The 25,701-nt window shown below is 45.4% G+C and overlaps 1 protein-coding gene across 4 annotated transcripts in view; it reads left to right on the forward strand.

The window, feature by feature from the left end:
- ESRRB (estrogen related receptor beta) overlaps positions 1-25,701 on the forward strand; it is a 156,527-nt gene that overhangs the window by 121,492 nt on the left and 9,334 nt on the right. For 2 of the 4 annotated variants that reach the window (XM_021402918.1, XM_021402917.1), the window contains 3 exons: positions 8,899-9,015; positions 21,529-21,639; positions 22,288-22,449. In XM_021402918.1, the coding sequence (XP_021258593.1) occupies positions 8,899-9,015; positions 21,529-21,639; positions 22,288-22,449 (390 nt within the window). Of the gene's footprint in view, positions 1-6,740; positions 6,974-7,303; positions 7,400-8,898; positions 9,016-21,528; positions 21,640-22,287; positions 22,450-25,701 lie in introns of those variants that run through there. The other 2 variants (XM_021402920.1, XM_021402919.1) reach the window with 2 other exon arrangements.

Here is a 25,701-nt window from a genome sequence, read left to right on the forward strand (position 1 = left end):
TCTTAACCAAAGATCAGAAATTCCTTAGATTACTTTGATAACCTCAGTGCATATATATGTTGACAAATTGCAGCTCACCGATCTTGCATACACAATTCACATATAAGGTGTATGTCTGTGTCCTGAGTGCCAAAGGCATGCTGCAGATGTGTACATGTGCAGGTCCAACAGTAGAGCTGAAAGTAGGAGTGCATACAGGCGAGCTCCAATATCCTTGGATGCTTGAGTGTACTTACACAAGCAGACTGTGTATGAGCAAACGTGCCTGAACACACTGATACTCTCTCTGTTTCTTACACTCTCTAACTGAAAAAAAGGACAGAATAGTTCATATTGCGACGGAAAGTGAATTAGTGGGTTAACTAGAGAGAGAGGGGAATCTAGTGAACAAGCCATTGTGTGGGTACTTGGCTGATGTCAGCCTACCACGCCAGCACTCCCTTGACTTCTGTGAAATGAAATAAGTCCACTTGTGGGGAAGGCACTCCATTTATTTTTGTTCCTTGACTGGGCCAGTCAAACTTAATTATACTCCATCACTAAGAATGCTCAGTTCTGGACTGAACAGAGCAGTACAGAGTGCAGATTAGCAGGGATCTCTACAGAATTGACTATTTTTAGTTTAATTTTTTAGATTCCAGATGTATCTCCTTGCCACTATACTGCTATGGAGATGATCATTTTGTATTCCCCTACTGAATCTTCCTCTTTCATTATACCATGTGGAAAGCATGTCCATCCCTACAGCAGTGGTCTGTACTCTGGCAGACTTTCTGTGATTTGTCATTGTTGAATCTCCTATGATTGGACTTTCAGTCGCACTTCTGACTGTCAGCACAGACTCTGTCCCTTCTCCAGCACTTGGACCTATTCCTAGTGTTTCTTTTTGGCACAATCAGGTACTAAAGGAGGGACAGAGTATTACTCTGAAGCAAAGCCCTAGGGGCTCTTTACACAGGAAGATACTGAAAAACTAACCCCTCATGGGAGCAACACAATAACTTCTCTGTGGCAGAGCAGAATATAGGCTTAACCTGGAGAGAGGAAAAAGAAACCTAGGAAGTTTTGAAAAGTTGAAAATGATGCAGAGCAACAGTAACTAGAGCCTGTAATCAGCCTTAGTATTATGTCAGCTGATTTCATCCTAGGAAGGGAGACTGCTTCCCTGCAAGCCCTACTCCCCAGCACAGCCATATTCTCCCTGTGGTTCCCTAATTGATTGCCTGTTAACGTGTAACAGATGGGGGGAAGGAGTAAGTGGAGATTTCTCTCACCCTGTCATCAGCTTGTGTTAGTGACTGAAGCACCAAAATGCTTCAGTTCCCAGTAGTGAGAGAGCCCCAGTGTGCTATGCCAAGGGTGAGCAGTTCCACCTATGGAGCTGAAGGCTGAGCCTGGGGAGACTGGGTAGGAAATAGCACTGCACAGTTTGGTTGACTCAAGAAAATGTGGAATTCCCAGGGCTGTGCTGTAGTGCATGCTGTATCCACTCAACTCTTTGTATACATGGGGAAGAGTTTAAGTATAACATACAAGAGACAGTGAGGCAAAAACATTACCAAAAGGAATTCATTCTTCAGCTGTATTACATTCTGTAGATGTGTTAACTAGATAGCAGAAGAAGTGGGAAAATCTTCATCCAGATTGCCTAATGTCTATCTGCGTCACTCTTGCAGAAAGCATGCAGATGTTTTTGTTATACAGTTGCATTCCCCGATCATATCTTCAAGTATTTCCATGGCTCTAGTGTCTGGGAATTATATTGACTGAAGAGTTTGAACACAAGGATGGAGCTAGGACCCCAGGATTTTCCAGGTGCTCTCGTGATGCGGTAGCTAAATTCATTATCTGGCTCTTGTGATCTTGGACCAGCCACTTCACTGCTCTACTCTTGAGTACTGAAATCTGGAAAACCAATGACTATTACAACAGTACTTTAATCTGTTTGTTCTGTGTTTGGTAACTTATTTAGCAAAAGATGTGTAGGCTGCTATAAGATGGATCTAAATCCTTCCTGGATTCAGTAGTTAGGAAAAACTACATTTTCTCCTAACCTGATTTCAAATGATATCAGTTGCTATTGTGTTTTTTTCCTGCTATGTTAACACATGAAAAACCTGAATGTGTTAAGGCAGGAGGCTTTTGTAATAGCATATCTTCCTCCCCAAGCTGCTCCTGCAGCAGTGACAAAACCAGATACCCAACTTGCGGACTTTTTTTTGAGTTAAAGGTTTTTTTTTGACTTATAGTATGGCAGAGCCTGGCAGCTCTGCCACTTACTCTTCCTTTCGGCCAGGTGAGGCCAGGCTGTCCTCAACACTGTGAAGTCCATTGCTTTTTGATTGATGGGAAGGGGATGGTCTCAAAGCCAGCAGGGATATGGTTGGGTATCTCTGAGGTCATAAAATCATAGAATGGCTTAGGTTAAAGGGACCTTAAAGATCATTTAGTTCCAACCTCCCTGCAGTGGGCAAGGCTGCCCCCCACCAGCTCAGGCTGCTCAGGGTCCCATCCAGTCTTGCCTTGAGCACCTCCAGGGATGGGGCACCCACAGCTTCTCTGGGCATCTTGAAATCTGCTTAAGACAGGTCTGATTTGAAAGCAAAATTCTGTACTAGTTAAATGAAATGGAATAGGTCTGTTACAAGAAAGATAATGTTTTGGATATTTCTGAATTCAAAACTTCTAAAATTTATATTCCATAGAAATCTTAAATAATCCTCTCATCCAAATTTAGGACAAATGCAAATTTCTTATGGATACATATTCATAATCTAACTATATTCATTCTTTTAATAGTTTGCTCAGTAGATAGAACGTTATATATCAATAAAATACATTGTCATTAGCTTTTGTTCATCAGTTGTTCTAACTGGTGAATAGTTCTGCCTTTTCTGAACGTTAAACTAATAACAGTGCTATGTAACCACGAGTCCCTTATTATTAAACATATTCATGACTATGACTGCCCTTCATCTATTTTTCATTTTCAAATAGTGAAAATTAAGGCTATTTTTAAAATTACCCATTAATATAAAATCTTAAAGCTCAGCAAAATAAACCTGAATTAAGATTTCCCTCTCTGATCTTTGTGAATCAGCTTGTTGCATGCGTGAAACTCATAAAGTGAAACAACAGGACCTGCAAGAATTCATATTGAGGAGAATGGGATATTGGAGAGTCAGAGAGAAGAGACACATTTACTGTCATCTTTTGAATGGCCAGGTTGTTTACCAGGCAAAGTATCTGCATCCATGGATTCCCTGCTTGAGTCTTGCAAACTTCAAACTCAGTGAATGTAGCTACACAGCTGCTGTGCTGGGATGCCCTTACACCACTAAGGGGCTTAAAATGTGGATAATGCAGCTTAAAAAGATTTATGTGGATTTATAACAGGCTTGTAACAAATTCTGCAGTCTTTTAGGGCCTCCTGGTTGCCTTTATAGTGATCAGCATGGCTGCTGGGAAGATAAGAGCAGCTGAAAGAGTCTGCACATCTTCCTGAGCAGAAGAGTCTTCCACAAGAGCAGCAAAGAACCTGTGAGATGCAGGAGGAAGGTTTGTGACCCTGCAGTAGTGGCTGTGGCAGTCAGGCTCTGTCCTGTCACTGTCCTTCTCATATTTCTCAAATGGGAATTCACAGCAAAAACAGTGTTCTAAGCCTTCTGAGAACTTCTGTAGCATGACCTGAAAAAGTGCAGTATTTCCAGGATCTAGTGCCTGAGTGCTATTTATTATCACAGCTCTAGTACTTGAAGTCAGAAAATCACCTGCAGACCAATTCAGCTGTTAGTTTTGTGTTTTATTTTTGCCTCAGTGCATCTGTATAGATTGCTCTGAGCAGAAGGATCTGTTCTCTCAAACTTCAATAGGTAAGTACTTCTGTGTCAGAAACCCATGTCTGCAGGAAACCACGTCAGACTGAGAGAAAACTGTGTGCTGCCAGTCGAGAGCCCGGGGGCCCATCTCCTGCACATGCATGCAGGCAGGCAAGAGGGTGACTTGACCGAGGATGTGCAAAATGTCCAAGTCCTTTTGCATGGAGCAGAAGCCAGGTGTGCCACTCTGAGAAGGCAAACAGTGCTGGTATTACACCTGGAGTGACCCCCATTTGTGCTCCAGAGATTTTCCTCTGATTTTCACAAAGAACTTGTCCTCACACCAGGTCTCAGATTATGATGTCTCAGCTAATTTAAGCAGAAGGTAATAGAGAATCCACTGCATGCTTCCTATCAGTCTTCCCTTGTCCCGGTGCAGAGGTACAGTTTTCAGGTCCTTTTTCTGTGGGACACCCAAATGATCAGCTTGCCTTTGGAACTGGAGATTAAAAAAACAAAGAAACAACAACAAAAAAAACCTGAGTCAGGACAAAAGTTTGCAAGTCCTGAAATGAAAGGATCACCACAGCCATTGGCTAGTTGAAAAGTCCAGTTGCTTTCTCTTGCGGCTGTACCGTGGAGGCACTATGCTGAGTGCTTGATGGAGCTCTCCTAAACCTACAGTATTCTGAAAGCAGTATACCTACAATAGCAATACCTACAGTATTCTGAAAGAAGGAAAAAAAAATGAAAGAAAGAAAGAATAAAAGGCAACAAATGTATGAGCTGGGAAGGCTGTAAGATGGATTTCCTGTGAATTCCTGCTCTCAGCCCTCGGGCACCACAGGACCAGCAGTGGGGCACCACGCTGCTGGTCATAACTGCAGTGTGTTGGTGTGTTGCATCAAATCACAGGGGTGAAAGAAGACTTTTTATCCTGAACAAATCAAATTTGGCACTTAATGTCAAATATGTTGAAATTTAGGCTTTTCACTGAAATTCAAGAAAAACTTGCCCAAAGAAACAGAGGACAGGAGAGAAGGGTATGAAGTAATGCAGGCATAGCAGAATGGAGCATGGAAAGGAGAGGAGAGGGAAAGAATGATGAAGAGGAATGCAGAGGAAACCAGAAAGAGAGAAGAGGGTCAGTTGTTTGCTTGTTTGTTTCAGAAAGCAGATGTTGAAAAGACTTCAACTCTGAAGACTTTCCTGGTTATTTCTGTTTGATTGTTCCTGAGTTTCCTTCCTTGTATGAGGTGGAGAAGGCTATACTAATTCTGAGCTCATCTCCGTTGAGGAGCTGAGTCCATAACATAAGCAGGAGCTGTGTGACATGTTACCATATTACCCAAGCTCAGGGAGTCATTCTCCTCCTTCCCAGATCCTCCCCTTCCAGAGAGGCCATGGTCATCTAGGAGACTTCAAGCTCTGGTGTGCAATTTTCAGGAATTCCAATTATGTGTGCACTGAATATTTTGTTCCAAACTGTTTAACAGTCAAAGGTCCCTATTTTACAGAAAATAGGGTAATTTTACAGTTCTCCAGCATAAAAAAACATGATCTATCACTTTAATAGTCCTTGGCTGTTCCTTAGCATCTCTCGACTAAAGGCTTTAAAGTGCAGTTAGACCTTAACGAATCAAGACTCACAATCCCCCCAGAAGACAGGTTTGGTAGCTCACTTCATTTTGCAGATGAGAAGACCAAGACACAGAGAGGAAGTGATTTGACCTCCAAGGCTATATAGGAAAGCTCAGAACAAATCCAGACTCTGATCTGGTCACCAGCCACTTGGCTTTTTTGAAGCCATTTTTCAGGTCAACCTTGTGTGGTGGCATCAGTGAGGTCCTAGCAGGTTTTTTTCATCAAATGTAAATATTACCTAAATCAAGGAAGGCTTTTCTAATACAGGATGGTTCAAAGCAAGGCCTTGTCTACTAGATTATCCCATTTTCTTGTCTTTTCTTTCTAGGTCACATAATCTACAATTCACAGCACACAAAGATTTGCCCCAAATTTATACTCACATAAGGACTTGTCTGCCTGAACTCTTGTGTGCACAGAGGCCCTTCTGCACCCCAGCTGCTGTAGCAAAGAGGGAGCACTCTCCAAACCCCCTGTGCCAGCGGCCGGGCTGATGGTGTGACCGCCAGCCGCTGTGAGGCTGCTGGAATTCCGATGAGTTAATCTCATCACTTTATCATAGGGCACTTACAGAAATTACTGGGAGCTGTGAGCAGCTCGCTGTGCTGGCAGCCAGCCCCAGGACCCATAAAAGAAATTGAGAGAACAAACAATAAAAAAAGTCAGAGAACTTTGTTACAAAGTTTTGGGGACAAATTTTTCTTGGATGAATTCTGCCTGGGTAATGCTGATAGTGCCTTCCCTGGTGATGTCCTGCAAAAAGTTGGGTATTGCTCCCAGCTGTAGCTTTCAGTCCATTCAGTACAGGGTGCATTTGAGGCTTGATACAAAAGTCTGTTCAGCTTGGCAGCACTGTCTTGTGTCTCCTAGGGTCAACTCTTATGTGGAGAGTGTACACTGGGCTTCACCTCTAGCATTTACCCAGCAGAGAGGGCTGTAGGACACCGTTGCTAGTGCCTTCTTCCTTGAGACTGGGAACGGGGTGTGTGTAAGGGACGCAAGCCTGTGTTCAATGTGAGGCAATAAGACATGCTGAAAGGGATATCCCACCAGTGCTGGGGACTTTTGAATACTCACAAACCCTGTGACTGCAGCACTGCATGGTGGCTGCTCTGTTGCCATATGGGAAGGGGAGCTGGCCCAGTGGCTGCCCTCTTCTGGCTCTGATGCTTTAACAGGTGTGATCCCAGTACAGAATGCCTTTGAAAGCTGCGTATTCAAATTGTGCCTACATGGTATGTATGGTACCCAGTACTTATTCTGACACTTTCACAGTTGTGATTGTGATGTAGGCTTCCTAGACCATTTCCAGTACTTTGTGGTTGAGGGATCTGCCTGACTCATGGTAGAGGAACCTTGAACCGCTAGAGAGGGCTATCATTGCCTCCTGCTGCTGTTAGGGCTCTGTGCCCTTGGTGCCTCTGTGTTAGGAGGCAAATTTTTGGCCTTGAAACCATAAAACATGAAATCTTTTGCTCTCCAGAACTCTGGTGATAGCTTTGGTGTGCAAGGTGAGCACTGAAACTAAGGCAAGACCTTTGAAAGTGAGAATCTGATTGAGTTTTACTCCAGGTTTGTTCCTGCTCTATTCCTTCCTGCGTGGGGCACAGAAAGTATCAGATCATGAGATCAGGGCCTCTGTGTTCAGGAATCTGTAAGGCACTGGAGCTCTGTGTCTTAGAGCAGGAGTTTGTTTATTACCTTGAGATCATGCCTGAATCTCAATTTCCAGCTCTCTGAGAACCTTGATACATTGCTAGCTATTGAAATTCAGGTGCTGCACAATGACGAAATATAGTCTGAATGGAAGCAACTTGTGTAACATTATTTTTTTTTTGCAGACAAGCTGGATTTTGGGCACAAAGGAACAATGGTGAGGAATGAGGTGGCTGGCCTGGAGCTTAGAGTGAAGTTGCAGGTCTTGTGACAAGGCAGGGGTAGGTTTGTAACTGGCAGGCAGATAATGTTTATGCATTTGGGTGTTGTGTGCTTCTGAGGTTTCACCCAGCAAGGGCCAAGCATAGTGAGATAAATCGAATAGTGCTTTCTTCCTTTTGAATCTGTGCTCTCTTTTAGCTCTGATTGTCAGTGGGCTTTCTGACTGCTTAGTTAGTCCCAAGATCTAATCACTACCTCTAGAGACTGTATGCATGTATGCAGAGAAAGGAAGGGTCTTGAACAAGAAGACAAAAATCCACTGCAGAACTAGGAGCAAAAATCAAGTGTCCTTCCCTGGTGTTACTGAACTGGGAGCTTCCCTTCTAATCCAGTGAAAGTCCATATATATACAAAGTCCAGACTGTATCCCCTCTCTGCACCCACCTGTACTCTTTCCTACAGCTGTGAGTGAACTCTTGACTCTCAGTTTCCTGCTCTGAACCACCAAAGCAACCTTTCCATCCTTCTGAACTGACTGTAGATTTTAGAAATCCTTTTTGGAGCTGCCTGTTTTACCTAGTAGCCAGACCGCCTTACATACATTATCACTGTCAATGCATCATTGTCGACACTAGGTTTCCAGTCCTGCTCCACAGCAAACACTGAATAGTCCTCTTCAGAAGCATCTTCTCAGTGAATGACAGGATGAAGACAACTATTTCTGTTCATTATCTTCTAGGACTAAATAATTGTTGGTGTACATGTGATTCAGTGTACTATCCATTCCATCCTCATATCATACCCCTGCTTCCATGTTTCAATTATATGGTTGGCTTATGATAAAATACTGTGTGACCAGAAACAAATCTGGGATGCCTCTTTTCCTGTTTTGTCTTGGAGGTGATGTTGTGAAGTGATCGTAAATGAAAGGAAATGAGGAAAGAAATGATGATATTCCTTGTAAAGAAATGATAAGAACTACTAAAGTAAAACTGAAAAAACTAGCATAGATAGCTTACATTTTACATCTTACCCATTTTTCTCAATAACTGCTTCCCTGCTACCTGTAGGATGTCACCGACAGGAGGAAGCAAGGGAGGAAATGCCTCCTCCAAGCTCTTCGATCCCCTGAGCAAGGCAAGCAAGGCAGGTGACATCCACCCAGTAGATGTGGAGTGAGATTTGCTCCCACTCTCAGAGCTTCAGGGAACAGGAGAGGTTATAAGTGATGCAGCACAAGAAGTGATGATGTGCTTTGACAATACTGTGCGCCTGAAAGCCCAGCATTGAGTCAGCCCCTTGGATGGGCAGGGTTCTCCCAGTACTTACAGCAGTGTTGCTTTTTTTCTGAAATGTGATCTCATAAGTAGTGCTGGGCTCTCAAAGAGCCATCCATCACAAGCCAGCTGTGGTCTGCATGTGTGTGTGTGTGTGTGTGCAAATGAGTGAGCAAACTCAGAGACCAATGGGTTATGGAAATATTTGGGCACTACAGCCTGTCTCTGGATCAGTGAGGAGAACATGGCTCCTGCGTGACCATCTCTGTGTTTAATTGCAGGGAATATTGAATACAGCTGCCCAGCCACCAATGAATGTGAGATCACAAAACGGAGGCGCAAGTCCTGTCAAGCCTGTCGCTTCATGAAATGCCTCAAAGTGGGGATGCTGAAAGAAGGTAAGACGGAATTGCTGCCTGTCCTGACCTGGAATGCTGGGCCTTGTAGGATCCCCTAGGATAACTACACACTTGGGCTCTCTGACTTTTCCAAGGTATCTCTGTACAGGATTTTTAGAAGAGTCAGGATGGGCCGTGACCAAGAAGGCAGTCCAGAGAGGAGAGTGGTTCTAGTCAGCACACTCATGCTAGGATATTACTTTCAGCGTGATGGCAAATTTGACAGATAACTGGAAACAGGCTGTGCCAAACTGTTTCCTTTCCTGAAAGAACCCCAGGCTGGAAGGTGTTGTTCTTATTGTCCTCCAGGTCATTTTGCAGTATTGGGAAGGAAAGGTTCTTGTTTGATTATGACTCGGTTGGCTGAGTTTTGTAAGGGAAGGATGGAGTTAATGCAAAGCTATGGCACAGTGTGCTCGAAGGTCTGCCCATATTCCCACTCAGGAGACTTTCTGAAGATGGTGAGGAGCACAGGTTTGTCTGGGAGCCGTGGGTCGCCTGCCCTACATGCTCAACCTGTTCAGCTTATTGATCTGTTCAGTGTTCTCTGAGCAGTGTTCAGCTTCTTTCTTGTGCTGCTTTTCTTCCCTTCCCCCCTGCCTCCCCAATCCTTGTCCATTCAAGGTGAACCACAGGGAATTCAGTGGCAATTAAACACATTCTTATGGATTGGCTTTAAAGCTTTGTTTCCTTTGGGTCCCTCAGGGAGAGGCAGCAAGAGGAGGAGGGGTAGGAAGGAGAAGAGCTACTTGTAACCCTCTGCATTGCTGTGTCTGGCAGATCACACTGCCCTCCTTTTATCCAAAAGGAACAGCAGCTATCTGTGGTCTGCTCAAGGCCAGTGTGCTGGAGCCAAGATGCCAGTGTGCAGCATGCTTCCAGATCAGAGCATTTTAGCAGCCAGTGATGAACTGCATGATGTCACTTGAGCATGTATTTCTTTGCACTGGCGCTCCCTCATTTCTTGAGAGGCAAGTTGATGGCAGCCAGTATTGTTAAGAATGTAGATTAGATGTTAAACCCTGTCCTGTTCTTTGATGGATGTGCAGTTTCTGTGGTTAAATATCTTTCTGCTAGAGCACACCAGGTACCAAGGGGAGAAGATGCAGTCTTGTGTAGTCTATCCCTCCCTGGCAGGCTGTTGAGCTAGGAAGATCTTGATCTTCTGCTGGGAGGGAGGCACCTACTTTTGGAGTTAGAGAGTAACCCCTTTAAAGCAGCTTCTCTGTGTGTTGTCATTCTAGGGCGTGTTACATCCCCTCACTCACATGCTGGTCCATGATAGTGATGCTGGCTTTAGTGGGAGTGCAGATTGTTATGAGAGGGCCTACTCATACAAATCCTGTAAAACAACCCTAAAAATACGATGTGGCTCCAGTCACTCTGCAGAGCAGCAGCACGGGTACAGGCTTGCTGGCTGCCTGTGTTTGTGCTGCCCTTCATCCAAGTAGTTGAGCCTCACAGAGCTGGCAGCTTGGAGCAGCAGGAGCCCATGCTGGCCTGTCTGACTGCAGCCAGGGCAACCTCTGCTCCCAGTTCTAGGAGTGTAAACAGTCCAGAGCGCAGTCTGAATTGTGGCTTAGCCTCCAAGTTGTGTGAAAACAGTTAACTCCTTCCAGACCAGAGGCAGGCTGACAAACAGTATAGTTTCATTCACACCATGCTGTGTCTGAACTCCTGAACCCCGTGGGATACCACCCGTTGTAAACTGAAATTTGACTCTTGAGGCTGCTTTTGTGCTGAAGTGTCTTTGGTTATTCATATACGGATTGATCTGGCATCATTAAAGCCCCTGGGGAAGGGTGGTTTGCCATTGATGTTAGCGTATCTGTGATCCTGCCCATAATATTTGGAGCTGTGGAATACACAGCATTAAGATTTATTGATAGCAATGGGATGTGAGAACACGTGACAATATTAAGTGGAGCAGAAGAGCCTATATTACCAATCTGCAAACAGGAGTTTTTTGTCCTAACACTGAGTGGTCAGCTGATGTGGGAAGTGCTTCTTCTTTTCTCTCTCTTTTGCTCAGTTTTCCCAGCTGAGAAATAAGGGTCAGACTGCTTTGCAAAAGGGTTATAAGCACTGATTAGTTAACTTTATGTGAAGCCTGGTGGAAGCGCAAAGTATTAGTATACAGAATTTAATCAATACACATCTTTAAAAGCAAAATCCAAAAAGGGAGAAAAAATGGCTTCACAGTCTTTGGTCTCCACAGAGCCAGGAGTTCCTGGAAAGAACAAATCCATAATTGTTTGACTGGCTCAGAAATGCAGAACTGACAAGAGTTTGGATTAGAAAAGGTTCGTTGGTTTTTTACATCTCTGATCCGTCATTCTGTTAGCTCATCCATCCCTTTATCCACCAGGGCAACAGTGTTCCCAGTTATACATTTCTAGTAGTTTGACTGGTTTTTGAAATCCCTGGTGTCTTGGCTTTCCCAGGGAGTCTATCCTGCAGTCCCCATGTGCTCATTAGGATGTGTCTTGATACTCGAGCTACATGTTATTTTTCCTTTCAGTATTTCCAGTTTCTCCTTGCCTTGGTTTACGTCTGTCTTCTTCCTTGGGTCCATCTGTGGCAGAAGGCTGTTAAGGTTCTTCCTCCTGTTTGATTGCCCAGAGTTTGGAGAAAAATGATCTTATGGTTAAATGAGAGATCTTGAAGCCAGTTTGTCTCTTGCTGTGTTTCTCTTTGAGATCTTTAGTACTGAGCTGGTAACTTATTGGGGGACATTTCAAGGAAATTAAACTGTTCTTCCTCTGAAGAAGAAAAATTTTATATTCTGTTAGTACCTAGTTCAGTGCTTTGTGATTTCTTCTTGGTAAGACAGGAAAGATTCTTCTGGTTATTGTCCTTACATGTGATATAAACACCTCTGTCTGCTCACTGGGCATGTGATGCAAGCCTGTTTTTCAAGCAGGGGGAACCAGTATTCAAAGATGTCAAAAAACAGGTAATAATGATTTCAAGCCTCTACCTTACTCCTGTATGCTCAGCTTGATTCTGCAGGAGCAGAATCTCCTTGGAAATGGACATGAGGGTCACCAGGCATGTTCACTCCTTCCCTATGGACTGCAGGGAGCCAAACAGCCAGCTGTGGTCCTTTAAGACCTGGGGAGGCTGCCCCTAACACAGAGGTGTGGGTTGTTTGGGCAGTGCCAAGTGAATGAGTATCAGGGCAGGAAGAGAGCCGATGGGGCAATCAATAGGTGTCTCAGATATCCAGGCCACTTTCTTTAAGAGATCTCCAATCAATGCATTGCAGCGAGGGAACTGCACGGACACCAGAGCTTTGCTGTCTCAGGTTCTCCAGGCATGACGCTGCAGGGCAAGCGAGACTCACTGGGGAGAGTGCCTGGCAGAAAGCTCTGCCCACGGAGCCCAACTGACTCAGATGTGTTGGCCTGTCTAGCTGCCTGTCTCTCACTTTCCCTTCCATCTGGAGCATGCCCTCAGAGAGCTCTAATTAGCCCCTCACTCACAGGCCTGGATAGGAGGCTGCTGGATTTGGAGTCTGCAATTCTGGCAGACCTCGGTCCAAGTGTCCCTACTGGAGAGGTGACGTCCCTAGTAAACCTCTGCTCTGCTGATTCTGGCCTGGCTGAGGTATCTGCAGGCAGAAATGAATGGGGCTTCTTCACAGCTTTGTCCAGCTGAGGTGCATACCGTCCTGTTCTGCAAAATCTGTTCGTAAACAGAGATGTTACCTGTAAGGAGTTCTAGCCACTGAGGACGGCCTGTGCGGCTTCCAAGAAAGAGGGCAAAGACTGAAATGGGCCTAGGGATGTATCCTGTGGCAGACGAGGTGCCCCATATTTCAGAAAATATTTATGTCCAGAATCTCCCAGATGCATTTCTTCTGAGAATTCCCAAGGTAGGAAAACTGCTTTGTTCAAGGTGCTGAGCCCCCCTCTGAATGTGTTTGAAGGCAAATTCTCTGGCCTGGCCTCCTTGCTCTGAGGAGTCATCCAGCAGCTCTTACTTATGTGGTGAGGGTGAAGTCCACAAGCAGAGGAAGGTAGGGGAAGGAAGTCTGGATCTGGATGCAGAAAAGGGAGGCTCTTTAACAGCAAGGGAGAGTTTTAGGCAATTAGTGAAGAAAGGCGAATGATTTACTTTAGTTACATGACTCTGTTTCTTCCCAGAAGCGTATCTGCTGTGGTGTAGTAATCCAAGGTATAACAATTCTTTTCCCAGGCTTTGCTCCTTGTCATACTAACGCACTTCAAGTAAGACTGGAGAACATGTTAAAATTCAACAGGACATCCAAATTCGTTGTTACAAATCCCCCAAGCTCCTGATCTGCTATCTGTCTAATCTGATTTGTGATGTACTCATCACTAGAATGTGTGGATACTGACACTGCAGGGCCAAGGACTGAAATACGAATGAGAACTGAACAGAGAAGAGCCACAGAATTCACCCTGCTCATCTTCCCGTTAGCTGTTCCCCTTTCTTACCTGTTTGCAGGGCTTTTGGCAATACCCTGCCTACTGCAGCCAACAGAACTTTCCCTCTGCTCTTTCCCTTACCAGCTGCAGCCAGTGGCTGATCTTGCAAGTGCTTCCCAAGTAAACAAACCTGTTATCCCTGGGTGGGCCTGGCTCTATGATTTTATAAATTGGGTGCTGCCGTCTAGTACCTAACCAAGGGATTCCTGGCACTGGCAATCTCAAACTACTTCCACTTCATAACTTTGCCTTCATTGTTCACTAAAATCCAGATAACTGAAACAACAGCAGACCTCCTTTCAGCAACATAACCAAATGGAGGGTGTTTCATTTCTCTTTTTAAGTGTCAGAATCTCTCAATGGAGCAAAGTGTTTCCAGCAACCACTCCCTCCTGCCCCCATCTCTGTTTCCAAACCATGTGTTCTCAAAAAGATATTTGATTCCAGTGAAAGCTCAGCTGACATCCCTGCAATATGCTCAGGTTTTTGCTTTGTGCTTCCTGGGAAGGATGAGGGCTCCTCCGGGGATTCTGGGTAATTGGGTTAGTGGCCAGCTCACGTCAGGAAATTAAAAGGCAGCCCCGATCAGGTTGCTGCTGCATGGGATTTAATGGCTTTGTATTTATAAAGTATTCTGCCTCCAGCCGGTGCCAGAAAAATCACTACTGTAGGCATCCAAATGAAAAAAAAAAAAAAAAGAGAAAATTTATTTTTCTTTCTCTAAAATACCCTTGTGTTTAAAAACAGACAGGCAACCAGCCTCCCTGTCCTTTGAAACAGGATTTCCAGATGCAGTGAGTGGCATCTTGACGTCTATATCTTCTACACCCAGCCATTTTCCAATACATGAATTGAGCATTTGCAATATGGCTAGAATTGAGCTGGGTGGTAGCACAACATAGTGCACATGCAGCCTTTGGTAGGTTGATGGTAAATCTCCAAAATTGAGGCTTCTAATGGATGGGCCGTCCACAAGTGTACATTGGGATGGTAGCACTTGGTATCCATTTTCTGAACATGAGTCTGGTGCATCATGGACCCTTGCCACACCTGCCATATCCAATGGATTATCAATCTATCTAGGTTGGTTTTCTCCATTCATTTTGAACCATTAATCTGCCCAGATGAGTCCGGAGGTTCTTGTCATATGTAACTAAACCTCTGTTCTATCAAACATGAAGTCCAGATTCTGTTGATGTACATCAGTGGAAATTCAGAGAGGGATCACCTCTACAAAGGTTTGTGATAAACTCCGTGTATTCCATCACTACAAGTTGTGCTTAGTGCTCTCATAACATATACAAAAAGAGGAAGATGAGTAAAAACTGCAACTGTGCAAGGATGTTTAGTTGCCAGTCATCATGCAACAAACTTGTAGGCAGTTCTTACTGCAGTGGGTAAGATCCTCTGAGCTGAGCAGGAGCAGGTTGGGCCTGGATGCACATCCCACTGCTCTACCGTAACTTAAGGCATGTACATTCAGCAAGTGTCAGTGGACGCTAGTTCTTAGCATTGCAAACACCACCGCTGAGATGAGAACTTCAGGAGACATTTTAAGGCTGCAAGGCGCAAGCAGAGCTGTGCTGGGAGAGCTGGCCAAAGCGGCAGTGTGCTGTGTTGGTGGGCCCAAGGAGCTCCCTCACCTCTGCAGAGCTCTGTCACAAGTGAGCCTCTCTCTGTGTGCTGGTGGGGCCTCTCTGCTGTGTCATAAATCCAGAAATTTGTTCCTCAGTCCATGCTTATGCTCCCTTGCCTGTTCCAAAAGGCCTGTATTCTCTATCTGAACACTTAAACAGACTTCTCACAGGTGTTCTCAGCGTGAAATAGAAAACTGAGCAAGAGAAAGCACTGGTTTGAGCCTTCAGTGCATTTCTGAGGTTCATCACACCTCTTTAGGTAAGTGTCTGGAAGGTGAGGTGAATGCAGACGTGCCTGCTTCTTTCTGTTGCTTCTCAGAGGAGCCCAGATGTACAGAAGAAAACTGTCAAAGTCTAAAGTATAAGTAGAATCACACCCAGGGCGGTAGGTTCCTCTAGGCAGCAAGCACCCTTTTGGGGATTCAGTTCTGAGTACTATCTCTTGGAAAGTCATCCTTGGTCTTTTCCTGGCAGACACATGCCTGTGTCTTCTTTCACAGTGCTCTTCAACCCCACTGATGTGTGAGTGTTGCTTTTGTGGGTGATAAGAGTCAGTAAACCTTTTGTCCTTCTTCAGACTGGTTAGAGGCCCGTGAGGGGAAACAGTCCAAGGAGAGCATTTGCATGGACCATGAACACAAGGTGAGGGTGTGGGTGTGGTTGTGGGGAACACTACAGAATGCTAAAAAAGGTACTGAGGTATTCTTTATTCCCTTCTGCCCCTGAAGCCCTCCTTAATTCCTGGTTTTCCTGTGTGACTTGGGACTCAGCATGGGAAGGAAGCTGCACATTTGAGGGACAACAAGCCAGGGATGCAGAGACACCTCAGCAAAGGAGGAAAAGGGTTCACAAGCTTTTGAGTTATACCAGATTCTATATGCTTTGGACCAACCACCTGAGACATGCAACTTGTATGCATGTGTGACAGCTTGTGGCAGTGCTCCAGGGCATGTGACAGGCTCTGGAACCAGGCATATCACCAGTTGTTACAGGGCTAACCTGTCCCTCACAGTCCAGGGACTGTTTAGCTAGACAGGCAGGAAAAGAGCTTTTCTACCCAACTAATACATCAGAGGAGGAGCAGGCTGCAACATCCTTCTTGATCAGATCCAGTCTCTATGTAGGCCCTTGTAACACAGGAGAGGTATTTTCCAACTCCACTGCCCCCTCATCAGACTGCCCCATCTCCTACTGCAGGTGTCACTGCCAGGCCTGCTGACACACGCCATGCTGGTCACAGGGTTTTCCTTGCAGTACGAGTGCCTAATGGTATAAACAGGACTTTTCCCGTGCTGGAATCTACAAGTGATGGAAGAAAACCTAGTCAGGCTCCAGCTTTTCCATCTTCTCAATAAACACTTCCTCTTTTCTGCATAGTCTGTTTCTTTCCCCATCTTGGCACCCTTAACTTTTATGGTCCTAGCTACACTGTTTCCTTGATAGGCCTTCTCCCAGCTCACTCCTTCCTCTGCCACATCCCCTTGATTCTCCTGATGTTCTGAGCAAAAGAGGAGAGGGAACACCTTGCGTACAGCACTTTTCCCTTCCTTTCTTCTTTGGTCTTAGCCTATGCCTTCCAGCTTCCTTGGGCACTGCCAATCCCCGTGCTTTAGACTGCAGCTCCTGAGGACAGGGGTCACATGCGGAGCACCACCTCAGCTCAGACCCCAGCCGCACTGATGCAGACTGTAATTCAAGGTATTGGTGGGCAGTGGGCACAGGATCTGGCTGGTTTATGGGGGAAGCTGGGCAAAAGCAGTCCTGGAGACATTGCTCCCTAGCCAGCGCTTGCCCTCTCTTCCCTTCAGTTGTGTCCTTCTCGGTCTAGACACATATTGTGCCCCTTGTGCATAAACCCTGTAGCTTGGCTTCTCCGTTAGCTCTTTTGGCAAGATGGATCTTTCTGTTCCTATCAATTCATGAGCAGGTGATAGGACTCGATGGAAAGTGAGGTGAGGCCAGTAATTTGACACGACAGCTGATATTGGGCCTAGACTGCATTTCCCAATGGCCTGAGCTTAGCTTCACAGAGCTTTTAAGATTATTTTTAGTCCCCAGAAAATAAAAGAGAAAGTAAACCTGACTCTGTATGCTGTCGCCTCTGCATACTCGGCTATTTTTACTTCCGACAGACTGGGCCTAGGTCCAGCTTTTAAAAAAAGCTGGAATTATTTTACTTCCATTAAGAAAAAAAAACCCAAAGCCTGATGTTATCAAGTCAGCAAGGGGACATCTGATCCCAAAGTTGTCGGGCAGATGTCCCTCTGAGGGGCATGTCAGAGAAATGCAGGGAGGTTGAACAGATCAGCGGATCAGCTCTCCCACTGCAGAGGCTTGGTGCTGGCACAGACCTCTCTGCACCAGCACTTGGAACGCGAGTGGCACCCACAGGACACTTAGAAAACTGACAGTCCTACCCTGGGCAAGATGCTGAGCTGAGAAGTCCTGCACAAGCCCTGGGCTTGCCCCTCTCCTTGCTTGGTTCTGGGGGGCTCAGGCAGGCTGGGGAGCTGGGAGCATGGTGCTAGTGAGTGGAGGCTCAGTGCCTGTGGTGGACATGGGGTCCAGCTTTGCCCCTGGGCTGCTGTGCAGGGTCCCTCAAAAGGTAACAAAATTCAACAAATGGCACTTCCTTGCAGCACAGGGAATGGGAGGAGAGGGGATGTTTCCAGCACAGATAGCCTTCATTTCTGAAGAAGCAGTTTCCAGAATGGTAGGTTAGCACAGAGTGACATTTGCCAAACTTTGCTCTATACTGTAGCACGTTGCATCGTAAATGTGAATCCTCCCATCCTGGCTGCTCTAGCTGCCTCTCCTTGCTGACGCTGTGTCAGTACCGGGGGATCCAGGAGTGCCTGTCATGGTGATGGTTTTGTAAGATGAGTGCTTTCTTTCCTGGGAGCTGGGCAGTTGTGGTCCTTGTGAAAAATCAGTTTGTGCAGGAGCTGGAGGTCAGCTGCTTTCTCTTGCTGTTGTCTTCTCAGGCTGTGGCACCAAACTCTGTGCAACCTGGTCTAGGGAGCCTACTTTGGCAGAGGGGTTGGACTCTATGATCTCTAGAGGTCCCTTCCAGCCCCTACAATTCTGTGATTCTGTGTAAGAGCCTTCAGTATGGACCAGCTGTATCTCATAAGTGGCTGCTGCACCTTGCAGTTAAAGCACAGGTGGCTGCATGTTTGGTGTGAGCTCTGCACTTGAGATTACCACGTACAAAGCACTCAGCCTTGCTCCAGCCCTGCCTCTCACATCTCTCTTCTGCCCTCTCACTTTCATTCATTCAGTTTACATCCTGCTCTGTTTCTTCTCCACTTCATGCTTTCCTTCATGCTGTGAGTTCGCTCATTGCACCTCCCCACCCCATTTTAACAACCCTTAGGTTTCCCCTTGCAGAGCTGCATTGTAACCACCCTCCCTATCTTAAAATCAGTCAGTGAGCAAACCAGAGCAGAGCAGCAGGCATTAGCAAGCCATCTGAACACCACTGCTTAGTAACAGATCCTGATTTTTGGCCAAGCCCTTTCCCGCCATCCAGCTATGACCGCTTAGGCTGTCAGATCTTGGGCTTTTGCCACAGTGCTCAATTCTGGACTCCCACAGTCAGGGTCTTGGGTTGAGATGCCTGTTTGCTGTTGCCCTCAGCAGCCAGAGCTGCTGATGACAAGGTAGGGTAGTGGCTCTGCAAATGCTGATTGAAAACATTTGCCTCAAGGAGTTTTGTGCCGGATGGGGAACAATGAGGACAAAGGCTTGTTCAAAATAAACAAGCTAAAGACCTTGGGCGAAGAGACCTCTATCTGCCTAGTGAGGGAAGGAGGGATGGAAGGTAAATCTCCCTGCGTCTCTCTTATCTTTTTTTTTAATGCACTTAAGTCGTTTGTGTCCTTATAATCTGATTGAGGGTCCCTAATACTGCTGCAACCTGTGCAGCCATCCCTCTGCCGAGTACTGGAGATGGCATGCTTCTCCTTGGGAGAAGGAACAGAAAGCTCCTTCCTCCGTTTTCTCCCTGCTCTTCCAGTCCTCCCTCCACACTGCTTAGCGAAGTGCACAGCAAAAGCATTGTGGAGGGCTGTTTGCTGGTTTCTCCTGGGCTGAGAATGGTGTCCCCGTTCCAGTGACATCCTGCCTACCTGCTGGTGTGAGGGAATGGACCTTCCTGTGACCTTTCTTCTATGAGTGTCCTTGGAAGCTGTGATTCAGGAGTGAAGTCCTGTAACCTTTTCTGGATTCCTCCATAACCTTTGAACAGCGTTATTCCTGACTCTTTAAATTTTCACAACTGATTACTTGGTTTCCCAGTACTGCCTGAAATTTGTCTCTCCCTTTCTCTCCTGGCTACAGGTAGGTGTCATTCATTCAGCAGAGCATGGCATAGAGGTCTTCTTTCTTATGAAACCAGGGAACACGTACAGAAGGAAAGAATCGCAGGCAGAAGTGACAGTATCCTACTTCATCCAGGACTTTATTAGTGCTGTTCCTGGGATCTCCCAGGATAAACTTAGGTTTGGGATTCCCCATCTGCCCTTTCTAAAAATCACTCCGTGGAACCTCTTAGCGCTCCCAGGAAGAAATTTTGCCCACAGGCTACCTGCTGCAGGGAGCAGAGATAAAAGAAGCAGTGGGCAACATTTTCAGAAAATCTGCTGTGTAATGGAGGAGAAAAGTGGTACTTACTCTTGGGGACATCGGTAAATCCTCCATACAGAGTCAGAAATAGAAAATGGGCAGGGGAAGGAAAGGTTTGATCTGAATTCATGCATTCCATTTCATATCATTCTGTTTATCTTCCAATGCCTGTCCTCCTCCCAGAGCGCACAACTGCAGCAGCAGTTCCTTTGCTCTCGAGGGCTCTAGGCCTCCTGTATTCCTGCTTCCTCTGCTTAATGGCAGCAGCAGGTCTCTTAAAAGGAAGCAGCTATGTAGCATGACCAACATCATGCCCCAGCACACAAGGGCTTAAAGGCAATACACCTCCACGTGATGTTGCTCCTGCTGGAAATCCTGGCTGTGCTGCTGTGTAGCTGAGTGCCGCTGGCCTAGCTGGCAGCGGTTCTTCTTGCTGCTTTGAGGCTGTTAGTGCTGTTTGTCAGTCGATCTGGTTTGGGTGCTCCAGTTGTGGCATCAGGATTGAGATGTTGTGGCAATTTCACGTGGTGTCAGAGGGATCAGTGTGAGCACAACGTTACAAGCTTTCCTTTTTCCATGACACAGTAAGCAAATGGGGCGCTGGCTTGAGACACACAGTGTGACAGATGTGTCGTCTCCTGGAGTCAAATATATGTCAGCAGGCTGCAGGTTTTTCAGATGTACAAGTTGTTCAAAAAGCACTGATTGGGAGTGTTTGCTCTTAGTTGTTTGTGTTTATGCAGTAAACTGATTGCAAAATATTAATGGCTCAGTGTGATTAGTAAGTGTATCACATAATTGGTTCCTGTGATCAGACTAGATAAACTCATCAGCATTTCTAAAGAAGTACTTCTATAGTGTAGATTCAAAAATTTATTCTAATTGATTGTGCCTGCTTTTACCTTGAGAGATTTTTTTTGCTCTAGCTGTTTCCTCCAGCAAGAATGAGCTACCCCAGTTTCACAGGAACTAATGACTGTCGGCAGTACGGCTGCCAGAAGTAACTGACAACTGGACAAATAGCTGAGGCTTTTTTCATGATTAGTTTTTAATACTGTATCTTGTCCTGATGCAGTACAAGGCAACGATAGTTCAATGGTAGTTCCTGTTCAGTTGGTTATCGATGCTGCTGTAGTTTTTTGTGGGGGGACAGTCACTGGGAACTATTTTCACAGTACTATTTGCAGTTTGGTTCTCTGTATTTTGAAAGAGCTACAGCAAATTCTTCAGTGTGTGCCTGTTTCAGATTTATCATTGCTATGTTGTAGGAGAGGTTGATTCTATTTATTTGAGTTCTACTTTTATTATGGCTCCTTACTTGATGGAACCTGAAACATTTTTGTTGAATTCATGGTTCATAATCTATTTGCTATAGATCACTTTTTTTCAAATCTAAGTAGTGAGAGGTCACAGAACATTTAACTTCTCAATTTTAAGAACAATCTAAAAGCTTATTTTTATAACTTCAGGTTTGATTGACATTTAAGGCTTTATTTTTAAAAGCAAGATCATCTCGAGGGCATTGAGTTCTGAGGCTTTTCATTTGTCCATCTGATTAGTGGTGATTCAAGAGTTCGAATGGGTTAATTTTTGTCTTCGTTAACATCTTGAATGAAAATAAAGCTCACAGCAGTAGTATGAGAGCTAGAGGCAGCTTACCTGCGATCTCTGTGTTCAGCTGAGATCTCAAATGATTGGGAAAGCATGGAGAACGTCTTAGCAGATTTTTACATCTGACCGTCAAGATTTCCTGTGGCTATAAGGAATCATGTGAATATATCCTGTTTTAACTGCAGGTGTTCGTCTGGATCGAGTCCGTGGAGGACGCCAGAAATACAAGAGAAGACTGGATTCTGAGAGTAGCACTTACTTGAGCTTACAGATCCCTCCCCCAGCTAAAAAGCCACGTATGTATCAGTCTTTGGATTGCAGTCCTCTGAGTAACCGCTGTGTTCCCTTTAGCTGGTCTCAAAATGTACAATGGAGCAGTTGTCAGTTCTGGTTCCCCTCAGTCGCCAGCACTAGGATGCTTTTTCTTGTGATCATAGTGTATAAGAATATTTGGTTCACCTAAGGTATAGCCTGGGTTCAATATATATTGTACCTATAATATAGACCAGAAATTTCCTAGGAGATTATAAAAACTTTATTTAGTGATTTTGCTGAACTTCTCTGGCATCCAAGCTGCCCTGGCAAAATTGGTCCTGTGCTGCTTTCTCTCTTCCATATGACCAATAATTCTCTGAACTTTTCCAGGTCCTATCAGTTGATTATTCGTGCCTCCTCCTATCCCTGCTGGAACTACCTGTGATAGTGGTTGACAGTCTTACTGTAGCTTGCTGCTTTTGTCATCCGTGTATGGAGCTGGTTTGGCGTAGACAGATCACTACAGCATATAAGGAGGCAGTGTACTGTCCTCTTGTGACCTAACCAATTTCTGAGGTCCCACAGCCTCTATAGCTGTGTATTCTGCAGGAAGGCCCTTCTAGAGAGAGCTGTTACGACACCTTATGTCATGAGAGATAAAACAACAACTTCTCCTTTGAAATGTGCAGTGACTAAGATCGTCTCCCACTTGCTGGTGGCAGAACCAGAGAAGATTTATGCCATGCCTGATCCAACCATGCCGGAGAGTGACATCAAAGCCCTGACAACCCTCTGTGACCTGGCAGACAGGGAATTGGTGGTGATCATTGGCTGGGCAAAGCACATCCCAGGTAAACGGGAAATTACAGGGCCTAAAGCGTGAACAGCAAAAGGAGCTATTATTTATCCCTGCACTTATCAGTTTGCCTTCAAGCAGGATTTTTACATATTGTGGTGGATGGTAATTACTGACACAGAAAACTGCTTGTGGCAGGCCTTCATTGGAAACAAACTCCAATATAGCCCCTGGTGCAGGTGCATGAGCTGATTGTATGTGTGTGCGCCCTGGCATTATGCAGTAGGCTTTGAGGTGCTACAATAAAGTGCCCAGTGACACCTACATTGAGTGTACAAAGAAAGCACTTGGGGAATGGCCGTTGGGATGGTGGATTTGTAGTGATCTTGGACTACATCAATATGGCCTAGGTCTGTTGTGTTGATAGATGGAAAAAATGTTACGACAGTGACTGGACTTCATTGCTAATGACAAGGCAGGTGCCTCCTCTGTCTGTAGTTGGCATTCTTGCGCAGACTTAGGAAAGCTTTTATCTTACTGGATTCATCACAGAACAAGTCCCATTGGAATGGAGGATGTACTCACTATTGTCAGTGAATCTCCAGGCTTCAGTGCTGAAAAATAATGAGGACAACATATTGGCAATGTGATTGGCATCTGAAGGCTCACTTCCTGTATCCAATTGAGTGTGCCTGTGCAATTGAGTGACAGAGCAACAGCATCTCACATGTGCAGGTAGGATGAAGAGAAGGATCAAGAGAGAGTAGGATCAAGAGAAGGCTCCGGGGAGACCTCATTGTGGCCTTCCAATACTTGAAGGGAGCGTATAAACAGGAGGGGGATCGATTGTTTGTGAGGGTCGATAGTGATAGGACAAGAGGGAATGGTTTTAAGCTGAGACGGGAGATTTAGGTTAGATGTTAGGAGGAAGTTTTTCACTCCGAGGGTGGTGACGCACTGGAACAGGTTGCCCAGGGAGGTTGTGGACGCCTCGTCTCTGGAGGTATTCAAGGCCAGACTGGACGTGGCTCTGGGCAGCTTGGTCTAGTGGTTGGCGACCCTGCACTCGGCAGGGGGGTTGAGACTCGATGATCTTTGAGGTCCTTTTCAACCCAGGCCATTCTATGATTCTATGATGAACCCAGGCTGAAGGAGCAGACATGGTCCTCGAGGAGATTCTGGGACATAGATTCAGACTGGGCAGGGAAAATGCTCCTTCTCTCTCTGTTGTCATTCCTCCACAAACACACGCTCCAAAAAATAGATTGGATTTGGGTGTGGGGATTTGGGGTTTATATGGCTGCTTTCTAGATGACTGCTTCAAACAGATGCTCACTGTGAACAGCTCAGTACAGCTTTCTCCTGCCTTCCACTCCACCTTACTGAGAGAATATCACAGATCAGCCACAGGATCACAGGATTTAACCAGTACTGCACATTGTCTATGTCTTCCACTGCATAGACTTGTGTTCTGATGCTTTGCTTCTTGGCTTTAAGTTCTTCCTTGTTTTGTAAGGTATCTTAGCATGAGTGAGCAAACAGTTTAGTTCTCTTATGTGTTCTGTTTCTCTTTGTCACTCCTCTTATGGCTTTTTGGTGGCTGCTCTTCTTTTCTCAGTGGGAGTATTTTTCTTGTGACTCAAGGGTTAGTGGCTTCCCAGGCTGTATGAAATACAGACTGTTATGTGGTGGGACTATAAAGTCTGGATAAACTTTTTGAGGACAACGTTTCTGAGTAGAGGTTAATCCCAGTGGTGCCCTTCTTACATGAGATCTGCAGGATCTGCAAGGATTACATCCATCACTGGCACTGGAATCCTGCTGAGGCTGATTCATCACAAATGGGGTTACAGTGGTGATTAGGGAACTCAGCCTGGATTGCTCTACTAACCCAGAACTTGGGGGTGTTAACAGGAGTGGTTTTCATGCGATGCAATTATCTGCTTGGCTGTCTGATAAGGTGCTGCTGTCTGTTCCACTAACCTTGGCCACTCCTATTTGCACAGGGTATCCTGCTGTAGTTTCCTTGCTTGCAGTGTGGGATGCTCAGCTCTGAGTTCTTAGGGGTTTTCTATGGTGATTATCCCAGAACGGGTGTGTAGTAATGAGTTGGCTCCTGCACTACAAAAAGGGATCTTCCACTTCATTCTGAAAGGCAGGACAAACCTGTCATCCTAGCTTTCTCTGTATTTTCCTTTCCTATCAAAGACTGCAGAGTGATAACAGCCATCAGCCTGACACAGTTCAAAGCAGCACTATCCTAACAGGACTGCATATACAGGAGAGAGCTCAGGGACTGTTACACAAGGGAGCAGTAAAAGTTCATAGAAAGGGAACGAAAAAACATGTACAAAACATACTGAGTTAGGCAGCAAGGGGGCAGAACAGGGCAGGGCCAGGAGTCTGCCAGGAGTCTGGATTATACATGCCCTGTATTTCTGTCTTCCAGAGATTTTTAGAATACCAGGACATTGCTTCCTGTGTGCGTAAACTCTTGGACACAGACGGCATGGAGAAAGGAACAGAAGTCACATCATGCCTGCCTTGTGTTCATAGTGGAATTAAAAAAGAACTGTGTGGTGTTACGGCCATACCAACCCTTCAGGATCCCAGATGTTGGTACAAACTTCTGCCTCACGCTGTTAGCAAACAAAATCAAAGCTTAAGTCACTCTCCTGTGGTAACAGGAAAGCATGATTTAACAGTGCTCAGCAAATATTATTAGCTCAGCAGCCTTATTAGCTATTAGCTCAAAAGCTTGACATAGTGTGGAGTTGTACCCTTCTGAGTGAGGCCCCTCCCCTTGTGCTAATTGTCTTTGAACATCTACCATTTCTGCATGCCTTGATGCAGGGAGACAGGACTTCTCTCAAGAGGTGACGACGCAGGCTCTCCCAGGGTAGCTGTTGTGCTGTTCTCACTAGAAAGACGATAGTACTAGCACGGAATGAAATATGGCAAGTGGAGTGACAGCAGCTGTGTCTGGAGTGGCCTCAGATCCTATAATTACATCTCCCTTTATTACCTCTTCTAATGGCCCTCCAGGATGACAGAAATGATAATAAATTAACAGATTATGAACTCCACTTGCCACAAATTATGTGACTTTTTTTTTTTAAATTCTGGGAGCTCCCACTGCCATATCGCTGAGGGAAAAAAGGCCACAAAAATAATGATTAAAAAAAAAAAAGTCACATCAGCTATTGCAAATAAAGGAGCTTTTCTCAACCTGCACCTGGAAGGAGGGAAATGCTCATGCAGCTCTGTGCTGGAAACAGAGGCTACGCAGTCCTGAGATACTTTCTTT

This window comes from Numida meleagris, chromosome 6, assembly GCF_002078875.1.
Source record: "Numida meleagris isolate 19003 breed g44 Domestic line chromosome 6, NumMel1.0, whole genome shotgun sequence".
Taxonomy (NCBI): domain Eukaryota; kingdom Metazoa; phylum Chordata; class Aves; order Galliformes; family Numididae; genus Numida; species Numida meleagris.